The following is a 14,728-nucleotide window of genomic DNA, read 5'->3' as shown; positions in this document are numbered from 1 at the left end:
GCATTATATTTTTCAAAGAACAGAAAAAAATATTTTACAAGAACTTTTTATTCTGGGGGCTGGGAGGAAAGCTCCTTTCCTGAGAGATTACAGTCACCAAACTTGGTATGATCCTAAGTTAAAACAAGCAATAGCAGAGATGATGAAAGAAGAAATAGAAAGAAGCTGCCATTCAGCCTAAAATGTCATATTGGGACCACAAGGTAACAAGCTTGGATGACTAAACAGAAAGACAAATGAGCCTGAATTCCTGATAGCATTGTGGATCCACCACACAGTCCTGGACACTCGATCTTTAATGTCTCATTACTTGAGGGAAATATCCCCCAATTTGATTTTGTGGTGCTAAAGATGAACCCAAGTCTAGACCAGTGCTTTAGCAATGCGCTATACCCCTCAACCCCTTTTCTGTGTTTTGAGAAGGGGTCTTATGTTGCTCAGGTCTGTCTTAAACACCCAGGCTCAATGATTCTCCTGCATCAATCTCCAGAGCAGCTGGAACTATAAGTGCATATCACAGCTCTCCCTAATTTTTTTTTTTTTGGGGGGGGGGCGTGGGAGCAGTTTGGGAGGCTGAGGCAAGAGGATCAAAAGTTCAAAGCCAACCTCAGCAAGACCCTGTCTCAAAAATAAAAGGTCTCAGTGGTCAACCATCCCTGAGTTCACAGTTCACCCTAATTTTTTTTGGGGGGGGGGCATACTAGGGATTTAACTCGGGGCACTCAACCACTAAGCCAAATCCCCGGCCCTATTTTATATTTTATTTAGAGACAGGGTCTCACTGAGTTGCTTAGCACTTCGCTTTTGCAGAGCTGGCTTTGAACTCTCAATCCTCCAGCCTCAGCCTCCAGAGACACTGGGATGACTGGCATGTACCACCATGTCCAGCCCTAATTTGTTTATATATATAACTCATTTTTTAAATTTCTGTAGATAGGAGAGAAGATTCTTAACACAGGAACATTAGAAGTCATAGAAAGGATGTTGTAAATTGATCATATGAAATGCTTTGCTAAAGAAAAATTCATGGTAAATAATACAAACTAAGACCAAAAAAAAGATTGACAAAACATGTTTGCAATAAGAATTATATCCATAACAAATATATCAAAGAGCACCACAATTTGGTAAGGAAAAAATGAGAAAAGATATGAATAAGCAATTCATAGAACTAAAAAACAAAATGAAACTACAGGGCTGGGTGCTGTAATACACACGTCATCCCAGCAGTTTGGGAGGCTGAGGCAAGAGGAGCAAAAGTTCAAAGCCAAACTCAGCAACTTAGCAAGACCCTGTCTCAAAATTAAAAATAAAAGGTTTCAGATGCTACAGAACAAACTACCCCATATTTAGAGTCTTGAAACAACACCATGTTATTTCTTACAACTCTGTAAGTTGATTTGAAGTTTCTTTGTTGATTTCATTTCTGGCTTCTCTGCTGGTGCATTCAGCTAAGGGTCAGCTGAACTAGTAGATCCAAGAAAACTCACTTTAATGTCAGCTGGTTGTTGGCTGGGTATCATGGTTCTCCTGTAAGAGACCTCTTATCCTTCTATAGGCTAGACTAGCTTTCTTGCTAGCAGTTGTAGGAAAGCACTCTTTGAAGCTTCTTAAGGATTTGGCTCCAGAACTCAAAGACTACTTCTGGATGGAAGAAGCAGTAAAGGGACATTGCAAAGAGAAATATATACTAGGATGGGAGACATTTTATTTATATATATATATCTCGTGTGTGTGTGTATACATATATATACATATATACATACATACATACACCACCACAGTTAGGTGGCAGAAAGTTGTCTGGATGTATGTGTGTGTACATACTCACACACACTGAAATAACTATATAACTGTTAAAAAGAATGCTTTATGTATTCACATGAAAGTTTTTCAAGATATGATAAGTAAACAAAACAGAACCCGAGGTACAGAATATTTAACATTACCATTTGTGTGTGAAAAAAATCATGTACATATGTTATCACATCCATGTATGCTTGTAATTCCTCAAAATTTATTTTAAGATTAACTACTGAGGCATGCAAAAAAGTTAGCATGCTGGCTGATGATGCAGGGCAGGGAGGCCCTGTTAGGACGATTAGCACAGATAAGGACAATTAGGGTTATGTGGGGATAGGGAGTTGTACAGAGTTATGGGTCTAGGGAGAGGTTGTAGATTCATAAAAAGGTATAGGCCCATTGGCAGTCCATGATGTACAATGATGAGGCAGATGTAGGAGAATGGTAACACAGTCATGGTTTGGATACGAGAAATTCTCTATAAGCTCCTACGTTAATGCAGGATTATTCAGAAGTAAAATGATTAAATTATGAGAGCTGTAGCCTATTGGTCCATCCAAGTTTGAATGGACCAACTGAGTGGCAATGTATGCAGGAGGGACATGGATGGAGGAGATGGGTCACTGCAGGTATACCTTGAAAGGTTCAGCTTCTCTATGGCCCTACCCATTTCTCATTCTGATTCCTGGCTGCTGTGAATGGACAAGTGCTCCTCCACCATGCCCTTCTGCCATGATGTTCCACTTCACCTTGGGCCTACAGCAATGGACTTGGCCAACGACAGACTACACCTCTGGAACTGTGAGCCAAAATAAACTTTCCCTCCTCTAAACTGTTCTTGTCACAGTGATGAGAACGTAACTAACACATACACATTGAGCAAATAACAACTGGGCACATGATAAATATATTTAGGCAAAATCCAAGTTAAGTTTCTTACTACCACAGAAAGAATTTATAAACATGAAGAGGGGCAAGGTTAGAAAGAATCTTGGGTATCACACTGGAATTGAAACTACAAAAACAAACTAATGATTTTATAATATATACACATAGGCATAGAAATAATTAAGTACAAGTACATATACAACTTATTTATTTATATATATATATACACATATATATATATACATATGTATATATATATATGTATATATATATATATACATATGTATACAAACCATACACTTGTATCCTAATTTTATTCATGAAGAACATGTGATAGCAACGACTCCCCAATAGCAATGAGCACACTATGCCCCAAATCTTTGCTTTAAATATGACCCTTTACAAAAACAAAAGTCAAAAACAAGGCTCCTTGAAGAAATGGCTGCTTCTAGGACCAGAACAAGCAAAGCACAAGATGAACCAGGAACAACTTGTTCTGCCAGAAAGTACTAAGAAAATGCACAATGAATAAGATAGGAGCATGATAAATAAGCATGGAAGCCAGTTTGATGGGGGCTCCCCCTGGCTAAATAGGGGACAAATTAAATAGCAAAGTAAATAATAATGGTAACAAATCACAACACATTGAATAAAGTCAAAATTCATGAGTCTTTTTATGCATTTAATTAACAGAAAAGAAAAGTGCCTTATAATATCAATTGTACATGTAGAAGAAATAATGGAAATAAATAATGGCAATCATCGTAAAAGTGGTTAATTCGTATGGGAATCATCAATAACACTAAGGCTAATGAGAAGAGGTTTGATTAAGATACTGGCACAGTGATGGACAATATCTCTACAAATACTTATCAATTACAAAGGGAAAAAAATATTATCTTGTTAACATCACTACTAGTGACATGGTTTGGACACTGCATGCTTCTGGATGCAATGCATCAAGAAGGGCACAGCACAATTTGTATGGTATTTCTAACCAGGAAAGCATCACCTGATTGGGGTCATGAGGAAACATTACACAGATCTAGAATAAAGATCATTCTACAGAATGCAGGCCCTGTATTTTATAAAATGGCCAAAGACATGAAAGACCAGGGAAAACTGAGGCTCAAGAAATTTAAAGAGATATGACAACTAAATAGAAAATGCCTTTCTGTTGAGTTGTATTTTGGTTATACAACATAGTGCCTTGTTTTTAAGAAGTATACGCTGGCCTGCTTAAGGTTGATAAGATACGCATTTGCAACATGCTCCAAAGGTTTTGGGAAAGACTGATAATCCAGGCACATATGCATGTATTATGGAGACAGGGCAGGCAATGGAAGAAATGCAGCAAAATATTAACAATGGAAGAAATTTGGGTGAAGAGATTCTTTGCAGCAGTTCTTTATACTATGTACCATTTAAAATTTGAAATTATTTCAAACTGATGTTTTAAAAATCTGAAATAAAAATGTGATATAGAAAATTCGATGGTACAGCAAATATGAATCAGTCATTGTCTGAAGCCAGGAAACAGAATGAAAATTTTGGCTTAATATGCTAATTTACATGCCTTCTTTTACCATACTTGATGCATTAAAAAGGAAGACAATGTTTTTATGCCTACTTGGAAAACTAAGAGCATCTCAATGTTTTAAATGAACATTTTCTTCCTGAATTTTAAATGGGCATTTTACAGCTCAATGAGGAAAAGAATCCTGATTTGTTCATCAGTGTAATCTCAGTCAGCAACTAACAAATTTATGATATACTCATAATTCCTTGAATAGGAAGTCTACCACAAATATTATTCCAAACAGCAAAATACAGTGACTTAAAAATATCAAGGATTCTGCTACACTGAAAAGGCGAGACTGTTTATATCAAGTTAAAATTACACACACACACACACACACACACACACACGTCAAACTAAGAATAGAAAAATATCAAGCATTTTCTTTCTTAGGAACTTGAGAAGTATTAATTATCTGCTCTATACCCCTAAAAACAGCAAACTGTTAATAGTTTTGGGTTAAAAAATGGAATAAGACGTTTAGTATACCAATGAGACTTCTGGAGATAGTGGAAGACCATGTTAAAAAAAAAAGAGTCTGGAAAAATTAGTAGAATTAACTGTATCAAACTGCTGATAAACCACATATCCTACTGATAATAAGTAAAATCATTTTCGAATTTGAAGGAATACATTGTCTTTACAGAAATCAAAACTCTCCCAGGCATTTAGATAGTTAGCCAAATTAAACTCTGAATTTTAAAAGCTGAACATATGTCACATGATTTTCCTAGAGAATAAACACATTTTAGTACATTTTATAGGCTCTTGGTTCCATTGTTGAACTTGAAAAAAAATTATGCATGGCTGAAGATCTATGTTATAGTTACACATAATGAACTTAAGAAGTATGTCTTTCCAAAGGTTTAAACAATAACTGAAAATTACATTTTGATATGTAATTATCTGTTTTAGAACATAAGAGATAATAATACTTTACGAAATTAGGATTTGTCAATTTGAAGCAACATCAGAAAATTAAGAACTGTTACAAATCTATTAAAACTTCTTCCCCCTAAGGAGTGTAAGTCAAATCATTTCTAGCATATTACAAGTAAAAAAACATTCAGCAATACTATAAGCCAAAATCTGTATGGCTTTCAAAAGAAGATAAAATATTTTTAGGACTATTCCAAAAATAAAATAAAATAAATAAAAATTATCAGTACTGGCAAAAATTAAGCACTCAATGGGAGACATATGTTTATTCTTATAGAAAGGATGCAAAACAACCCTGTAAAAAGGTGAAGTGTCTTAAAAATCTATTAGAGAAATCTATAAAGACAGTTGGATAAAGTCAGCATAATATATCTACACTGGTAAATCAACTAAGGAAAGAAATCTTGACATAACACAGAGCCTTGCACATGTAGAGGTGTTCAATAATGGTTTACTTAAATGAAGTGAGCATGAAAAAAAATTTTTTTTTAATCTGGAAATGCAAAAAAAAAAAAAAGAAGGCAGTCTGAGGTTGTCTGAAAAATAAAGTAAGAGTACAAAAATCACTGTTCCCTAAGCAAGTCACTTTGAAAAAGAAAATACCTAAGCATTTTTAGAATGATGCATGGAAACTCCCTTCAGCTGGTCTCTAATAATGACTGAGCCTACTCTCAAATTCTTTCTGGAAATGTATCATGTATAAAGTCTAACTGAAATAACTATTTTAAAATTTAACTTAAATGAATGCTGTGTGTATCACCAAAGAAGGAAAAATTACCAAAAGCAGCAAGGAACCTTTTCTACTCTCCATTCAGTAAGAATCAGATGAACTTAATTCATAATTCTTCCATCTACTGTATTTATATATATGAAAATCAGCAGAACTTTTACCTACAAGTAGGTTGTAAATACACACGTTTCACTTTCACAAGTCTGAGTGTGTGTGTATATATATATATATATATATATATATATACACAAAGTGAAGAGGAAAGACAATCAACTCTCTCAAAAGTGGGCAGTGCCTTAAGAATACAAAAGGGTGGGGCTTGGGTTGTGGCTCAGGGTAGAGCGCTTGCCTCACATGTGCCAGACCCTGGGTTTGATCCTCAGCACCACAAAAAAGTAAATGAATAAAATAAGGATATTGTGTCCAACTACAACTAAAAAATAAGTATTAAAAAAAATACAAAAGGTTGGCTAAAAACCTTATCTCCCATGTCTAAGCAGCTACCTGTGGTAGTCCTTGCATAGGAGAGTCTGCATGATTTTAGAGCTCTTTGGTATTGTAAACAGAAAATCCTCAGAGACATGAAGGGAAAAACAAGTGAAATATGAAAATATGGTCCTATCTTTCCCACCCTATCCCAAGGATAAGAAGAATCAATAGACATTAGTTTATTCAAGATTTCACAAAGTTATTGCCCATCAGCTCACTATGACACCCATTTTTTTTTTCTTATTTAAAAACTGATCATTTTTACAGAACACAAAAGCCACACCCTTAATAATACACTCAACTCTGAACAGTGCTTGGCTTCTATGACAAGTAAATGTACATTTCTAGAGAGATAGCTGAGGCTACGTCTCCTGAGCCTATTTCAAACTAAAATCTGTTAAGTGTAAGTTACAGGTCAAATAGCCCCAAACCAACTGCTGAGAAGAGGTTGAGGAGAAAAACATTAAATACATCTATTTCTCTTAATGAAATAACGTTTCAAGAAACCCATCACCAAAGCTACTGGACTACTAATTTAGAGAATAACAACATTGAATCTGCAAGGCACAGAGTAATATTATTCTTAAATTATTATTTTATTTCTATGGTGCTTTGAAAAGTAGTAAATTCATGAAGGCATATGAGACCTACTCTCTAATCATGGACAGTATTAAAATTATATTTTTATCTAATTTCTGGAAAGTTCTGCAGTATCAGCTTAAGAAAGCAAACCAAGGGGCTGTGGTTGTGGCTCAGTGGTAGAGCACTCACTTGCCTAGCACCAGTGAGGCACTGGGTTTGATCCTCGGCACCACACAAAAATAAAATAAAGATACTGTGTCCACCTACAACGAAAAAATAATTTTAAAAATGCAATAAAAATTTTAAAAAAGAAAGCAATTAAATTTTAATGAGAAAAAAGGTCTAGTAAAAAAATCTGAAAATAAACATTAAAGACATTCATAGTTAACTTTTTTTGACTAAGGGGAGGAAGGTAGGCACCAATGTGTGCAACATCTGCAAGTGGTCAAGGTCTGTTCCTTGGAAATTAATACCTTATAAAATATAATCTGACATGATCTTTAAAAACCATATTTTAACCACCGTATGTCTCCATTAACAAAGAAAAAGCTTTTAATACAAGGATTTTTCACATCATACACAAACATTCACTCTTGCAAACTAAGAACTACATGTAAATCAAAACACTTAAAATTATCTAAAGTTATCCAAAACATACTACTTGGAGCCTCAGGGTTTTGTTTTCATATTCTTTCTCGGATCTTAGTTGTAATGCAGTTTTGGAATGGGTCTTCATTTCAATATAAGACTGTTCAATAAGCCATCCCATGTAAATAGAGCTTGAGAGACTAATTCTCAAAACCACCTCAGGAGATGCTTAATAACACTCCAGCTCCAATTTCCTTCGACTCAAACAGCAACATACAGAAAACAGTGCACACACATAGTTAGGAAAGGAGAGGAGTAAGGGTACACAAAAGCGCCCCATTCTTTTGTTTTGGTGGCAAAAGCAGCAAAACTAAAGATTTACCGAAGCCATCCACACCTATCCCCACCCATCAGAGCCCTGCAGACCCTATCATCCATCAGCTCCTCAAGACACTAGCCAGAGCCTGAGGTTGGTAAAACTCATGGTTTTCCACGTTTCAAAGATGGACTAGGGAGGCTGTGTCTGGGGGTACTGATAGAAAGAGAGGGCACAAATCCTTTGAGGACAGAGGGACAAGGCGATGCATCTAGATGGGGAGGATGGGACGCGTCACAGAAACCAGGTGGCTTGCAAATTCGTCAGGAGGAAGAGCTCCATAAGGCAGACACAGGATGCTGCCTGTTCAGTGATGGGGACAGACGGACAGTGCTCCAGGAGGGGAGACTCACGCTCGTAAGAGACACGAGAGGGCGTGAACTAGGCAGGTCTGAAGTCGGATCCCAAAATGGGTTGAGACAGCCTCAAACAAACCCATACGGAGAGGCTGAGACTTACGGTTGCTTCTTGGGCTCAGGGTAAGGGTTGGCTGGACTCCGCACGTCTGCAATTCTGCCTCCGCCGCGGCCGCCCCTGCCNCTGCCTCAGGCTCCGTCGCTTCCGCCGCCACCACCGCGGTCTCCGAGCCGCCCGCCACCAGTCCCAGAAAGCCTTGTAGCCCGGGCCAGCAGCGGGCAGGAACGGTAGCACCTCTGCTGCCGACCCGGAAGTTCTTCCGCCACCAACCGCGAGGCTGCGAGGGGTGTGAACCCGGAAGCGATTTTCTCACCCGGATAGTGGCAGGATGAAAAGATAAGGCCTTTGAAGATCTGGGAGCCCATAATTTCTGGAGAAAGTGCAAGGGTGAACGGTGCTCAAGCGCGAGGAAAGGGAAGGACAATAAAAAGCGGGTGCGCAAAAGGTTCTCCGACGCCAGAGACCCGAGCTCTCGGGGTGTGGGGTGGCGAGCGCGAGAGAACGCGCCGGGCGTCTTTTGGTGGCGACCGAGGGTCCTGCTGCTACAGGAAGTGGGGCCGGGCTGCTGTGCCTGGGAAAAGGGAAGGAGGGATGAAAACACGGTGACGGACCCCGCCCCTACGTTGACCGTCCCTCCCTGGGCGTTGAATGTAGCGGCCCCAGAGACTGTGGGCCGCCCGCACGGGTGAGACCGCTAGGTTTCCTTCGCGGAAACGAGAAGCGAGATCCAGATTCCAGCGAAAGAAAAGAACTCGGAGACCGAATCACCTCCGTATCTAGTTTCTCCAGGCAAGGAATTTCTTTCTACGAATAGTTACAGAGAAGCCAAAGCTACCTTTGAGGTGGAAACTGCGCAGAGAAGCTTGCAGTTTTCCTTGAAGGGTGGTAGCGGAGGTGGGGGAGTGAAAGGCAGAGTGTTTGTTGTCAGGTAGGAAAACCGAGTCGGAGCTTGTCATCATAACTCACTTTCCCTTTCTTCTGTTTTTGAGGCTTTTCGTTTTCTTTCTTTGCTTTTTCTCCATCGTGCTTTTAGCTTCACCAGAAGTCTTTTTATCTAGCTGGCCTAACTAAAAATCTCAGTTCCATTACTTTCCCACTCTCCCAGAGAGCTGTGTCTCTTTAGAGTTTGTTTGCAAGCAGTCTAACATATTATTCTGCCCACGGGCACCAAATGTTTCTTCTCTACCTCCCCTTCTCCAGTCATAGTCACAACCAAAAATGCCCTTGTGTATTTTAAAATGATACCACCCCCAACACTTCATTTCTGAGGCCTCATTACTTAGTATATTGTTATTTTTGCCTCAGCATTTTCTGGTATAGAGTGGGAAATATGACAAAATGCCACATGTTTCCTGTACATAGTCACTTAAACCGTTATTAAAACTCAGTCTCAACGTTTCATAACATATCTAGTTATATCTTCATTATTTTTAGCTCAAGTTGTTTTCTTCCTATCCATTTGTGTTTTCTATCTTTTCAGGCTTTACCTTCATTTTTAATATAGGAATATTATTTCCCTAAAAAAAGCCTTTGTTTACTTATTTCATGTCACAGGAAGAATGTATATTTCAAATAGTCAAATGTGAATATTTCTGGAAAGCCAGTTTTAAGAATCTTTTGGGAATGCTAACATTAAAAATTAAAAAGAAAAAAAAAAAACCTAAGTGATGAGCATTAACAAATAAAGCACTTGACTGATTTCTTAGCCTAGGTTGGCCAAGACAGGAATTGATTTGCTTTAAATTCATTTTGGAAAACTAAGAGTTACTTGATTTCTCTTTGTAGATACTTAATAGCAAAACTTGTTTGTGTAATTGTGCCATGTATATTATACAATGTCTCCACAATACAATGTCTTTTAGGGGGTTTTCAGTCTTTAAGGAGGTGTCCATACATCTCATTCACTTGTATAATTTATGGAAAATGAGTGTGCATTATTCTGAATCATTATTTCAAGTCATTATTTGCAAAATATTTTATAACCTCATGACTTTTTTATGCCTAAAAGACAGATTCTTAACTGTGTCGTTAAGATCTATGAAAATATGTATCTTCATTTTGAAATTTTTTACCTTTAACAGAAGGAATTTAAAAGACTATAGGAAAATCTTAAATTATAAGCTAATATTTTGAATAGTTCCGTGATAAAGATACAATCAAAGTTATCTCTGGTTTGCCTTTTAGGTACTATCAAGTCGAAGATATATAAGTAAACATTTTTTAATTGTTTCCAAAGTGATTATTGGAAATAAAAGATTTTCAAGTTGGGATATAATACTCTATTTTTTACTTTGCCACCAATTGTGTCATTTAATCTTTAAGGAATTTTTGTTTGTTTTGTAAAGCAATGGGAAATCCAGAAAACATAGAAGATGCCTATGTTGCTGTTATTCGGCCGAAGAATACTGCCAGTCTCAATTCTCGGGAATACAGAGCTAAGTCATATGAAGTGAGAAAATTTAATGACATTTGATTTTCTACACTGAATGTCATTCTATACTATCATTAACATATAAAACCTTATAATATGTTTTATTTATTTATTATATATTTTAAACCTTATTGATAAGCTGGTTATTCTAGATCTCTATCCATCATTGTCTTTCTGCTGCATGCCTTTTGAGCATTTAACTATTTGATTTATGTGTGTAGGTTATTATATAGTAAAAGTTACTCCTTTGAGCTTTTCTTACAATTTATATACTTAGATTTAGTACAGTTTGTAGAATGGTTCTCAAAAATGAAAAAACTACAAAAGTCAACTCACTCAAAATGTTTGTGTAAACATGGTTCTCATTTTCACAGTTTATTTTTAACTATTTAATGTATATTTTTCCCTTAAGTTCTAGGCAATCAAGTGACTTCTCTGTGGTCTTGAATTGTATTACATGCATTGGTAAACTTGTAATTCAGGCAAAAATATATCTAACTAAATTGTTATCTTTTCTATACAACAGATGCCTAGCACTATGAATTACTTTTAATCTAACCTAATTCCTCTAGTATTTTACTTAAGCTGCTCTTTCCAGGTTTTCTGAAACCTGTTAAAAGGTACTGCAGGGGTTTTCTGTAGACTGTTGCTCCAGCAATGCGTTTGCTTACTCCTTCTCAATCGTGGCTACACTGATGAATTACCTGGAAATTTTTTGAGTCTGTTAGTATCAGAACTCCAGTTCCTAGACATTCTGATTTAATAGGTCTGAGATTAGGGATGGGTGTTGACATTATTATTTTAAAGCTATTCTACTTTATTACTAGACATATTACTAGAGCTGAGAACGGCTATTAGCGTATTACAGTATTTTAGGTAAGGCACATTTTATTTTAAACTTTCTCTTTCTGATATTTTTCTTATTTAAGATTCTATTGCATGAAGTTCCCATTGAAGGACAGAAAAAAAAGAGAAAGAAAGTTTTGTTGGAAACTAAACTTCAAGGCAACAGTGAAATTACACAAGGCATATTGGATTATGTCGTAGAAACCACCAAGCCAATTTCTCCAGCAAACCAGGGTATCAGAGGTAGGAAACTTTTCTTTATTTTTCTTAACTCAGTTTTCTTTAAATACTTGTAAAAATAAGATATATTTTAAAATATACAAAAATCAAAGTTTGATTTTTTTACATTTGAAAAACTTACAAAACAGAAAGTTTTTTATTAATTATATCAAGCCTCTTAAGAAGTAATTCAACTATAATTTTTCTCAAAACTTGAAAAGCATTTAAAGAAATCACAATGTTAATGATTTGGTCAATAGAGAAAGGAAATGAAGTAGTGATTTAAAAACTATGGGCAGGGAATAAAAGAGAATAAAATCATGGCATTTGTAGGTAAATGGATGGTGTTGGAGAAGATAATGCTAAGTAAAGTTAGCCAATCCCAAAAAAAACAAATGCTGAATGTTTTCTCTGATATAAGGAGGCTGACTCATAGTGGGTAGGGAGGGGGAGCATGGGAGGAATAGATGAATTCTAGATAGGGAAGAGGGATGGGAAGGAAAGGGAGGGGCAGGAGATTAGCAAGGATGGTGGAATGAGATGGACATCATTATCCAAAGTACATGTATGAAGACAGGAATTGGGTGTCAACATTCTTTATATACAAACAGATATATGAAAAAATGTGGTATATATGTGTAATAAGAACTGTAATGCATTCTGCTGTCATTTTTTTTTAATCAATTAAAAAAAAACTATGGGCTAGGGTTGTGGCTCAGCGGTAGAATGCTTTGCCTTGCACATGCGAGGCACTGGGTTCAATCCTCAGCACCAAATAAAAATAAATAAATAAAATAGAGGTATTGTGTCCAATGACAACTAAAAAAAAAAATTTAAAAATAAAAACTATAATCAATTACAAATTTCATTTGCTGAAAGTTTAGTTTTCTAGGTATGTATCATTGAACTACTATTTTTATGTTTCTACTCCAGTACAAAAGAAATTATAAACCTCTATCTATAACTAAGTAAAAGTTAACATTCATGGATTATGGGAAATCCTGGAAGTTACCAGATAGCAGGGATTTTCTTTCCATTTGGCCATAGAAATAAGTCCCTTTTCTAAGAGTGAAACTAATGTGTAGACACACTAACCTTGAAAGATTGAGGCACCATTTAAAATATTAAATAATGTATAGACAGTAAAAGTGATTAAAAATTGATGATCCAATTTCTCAGGGTATATCCTTTTAACAAGCAAAAGTGGTCAGAAATTACAGAAACTATAAACTATGCCCAAGATTCAGGCGTCATAATTAAAAAGATAATGCTTGCTTCAATCAAAAAGAAGTTGAAACCAGTTGTTAGTGAGATAAAGAGTACCTCTCTGTGTCTACTTTTGGTTTTTAAAGTTTATTCAGTTTTTTATCATTGTTCCCCTGTAGAAATTAGGTGTCTGATTCACCTGTTTTAGTAAAGATTATTTGTTGCAGACATATAGCCAGGTCTTATGATTTGTTAGTTTTTTTCCATATTTGTTTTCTAAACATAATCTAGCTGAGCTCTACAGCTGTGTTATGACTTTCTGAGGTACCATTCACTTTATTATATGATTCAAATAGGTTACTTCCACAGAAGAGCTTTAAGGGTTTTTCTGAGTTGGGACTCTGTTATAACTCAAGATTGTAAGAAGTTCCTCCATAACTTTGCAGATCTTTGATATATATTCTGAATCTCACAAAAAGAATCCTTTTCCCCTGATTATTGGATTTTTTTTTTTAATAAAATGATCTAGAAACCATTTTTACCCTAGGGGGAAAGAAGCAGGATGAGGGGAAAGAAGAACATCCTTTTGGGATTAAAGTGTGTGAAAGACTGTGGATATCACAAATTTGCCAGTCTTTTTTACCTTAGTCTTTTGACTTCTCTGTCAAATTTTCATCTTCCACGATTGCCAAATTGTTATAGTTATCAAGATTTATCCTGAGACTGAATCCATGAGACAGAAATCTGATTAGTCTGTGAGGTATTTGAGCTGAAATAGATAAGTAATAATTTGCTGTGAATAAGCCAAGCTTTGCTACTAGGTTCATTCACCCAAAAGGGGGGATGGGAGAGGTGTCAGTATTAACAAAAATTCCCCTGGCCCAGAGTGCTAGGCAGTTTCCCTTAGGAAGAATTATAAATGAAGCATGCCTAGCAAAATTTTACCCATTTAGACAATAAAATATACTAATATATTTTCAGGCAGCTTTTAATGAACACAAATAGTGGAATTTACTATTAATCTCCTTTTCAATTGAGCTTTTGTAAATGTCTAAGGGTTTGGGGGGTGTCTTTGTTTTGTTTTGTGTAAGTTTGGGTTTTTATTTGTTTTTGGTGTTGGAGATGAAACTCAGGAACTCACACATGCTAATAAGCAGGTGCTATGTCCCAATGATTCATTGTGTAAGTATCACATGGAAATCACAAACAACTATAGTAGCAGTAGGTATGCTTTGCATTTTGTGTAGTATTCTATATGCTTTGCTACCACATTTATTCCTGAAATTCTTTAATTGGTCCTGTGAGTTGGTATGTGGACATTTTCACAACTGTAATTGGAAATGCAGATATAGGTTGTCACCTGTAAAGAGCATGTTGCTATTAATTGAGGAATTAGAACTAAACCCTCACATCTCATTTTGAAGTCAGTGCCTTTTTTTCCTTCCACAACAGATCTCATAGTTACAGATATGATTTATAAAATAGGCAGTTCAACAGTAAATCTGAACCAGATCTGGGAAAGCAGCAAAGCAGGAAGGATCAAGTAAATAGGAGACCTCAAGACAGACAAAGAGGGGCTGGGGCTATAGCTCAGTGGTAGATCACTTGCCTCTACACGTGTGAGGCACTGGGTTC

At 36.3% G+C, this 14,728-nt stretch overlaps 2 protein-coding genes across 10 annotated transcripts in view; one reads left to right on the top strand and one right to left on the bottom strand.

The window, feature by feature from the left end:
* The window catches only part of Ankib1 (ankyrin repeat and IBR domain containing 1), a 125,593-nt gene extending 116,775 nt beyond the window's left edge, over positions 1 to 8,818 (bottom strand). For 4 of the 6 annotated variants that reach the window (XM_048784603.1, XM_015506728.2, XM_048784606.1 and 1 more), the window contains exon 1: positions 8,434 to 8,574. The gene's annotated coding sequence lies outside the window, so the exon portion shown is untranslated. Of the gene's footprint in view, positions 1 to 8,433; positions 8,575 to 8,704 lie in introns of those variants that run through there. The other 2 variants (XM_048784605.1, XM_048784604.1) reach the window with 2 other exon arrangements.
* Krit1 (KRIT1 ankyrin repeat containing) overlaps positions 8,694 to 14,728 on the top strand; it is a 35,985-nt gene continuing 29,950 nt past the window's right edge. For 3 of the 4 annotated variants that reach the window (XM_048784608.1, XM_048784609.1, XM_015506727.2), the window contains exons 1-3: positions 8,714 to 9,180; positions 10,737 to 10,840; positions 11,752 to 11,911. In XM_048784608.1, the coding sequence (XP_048640565.1) occupies positions 10,739 to 10,840; positions 11,752 to 11,911 (262 nt within the window). In that variant the 5' untranslated portion in view covers positions 8,714 to 9,180; positions 10,737 to 10,738. Of the gene's footprint in view, positions 9,181 to 10,736; positions 10,841 to 11,751; positions 11,912 to 14,728 lie in introns of all 4 variants that reach the window. The other variant, XM_048784607.1, reaches the window with a different exon arrangement.

The sequence above is a fragment of the Marmota marmota genome, unplaced genomic scaffold, assembly GCF_001458135.2.
Source record: "Marmota marmota marmota unplaced genomic scaffold, marMar, whole genome shotgun sequence".
Classification (NCBI taxonomy): domain Eukaryota; kingdom Metazoa; phylum Chordata; class Mammalia; order Rodentia; family Sciuridae; genus Marmota; species Marmota marmota.
The sequence above is the reverse complement of the archived record's forward strand: the minus strand, read 5'-3'. Positions and strand labels throughout refer to the sequence as shown.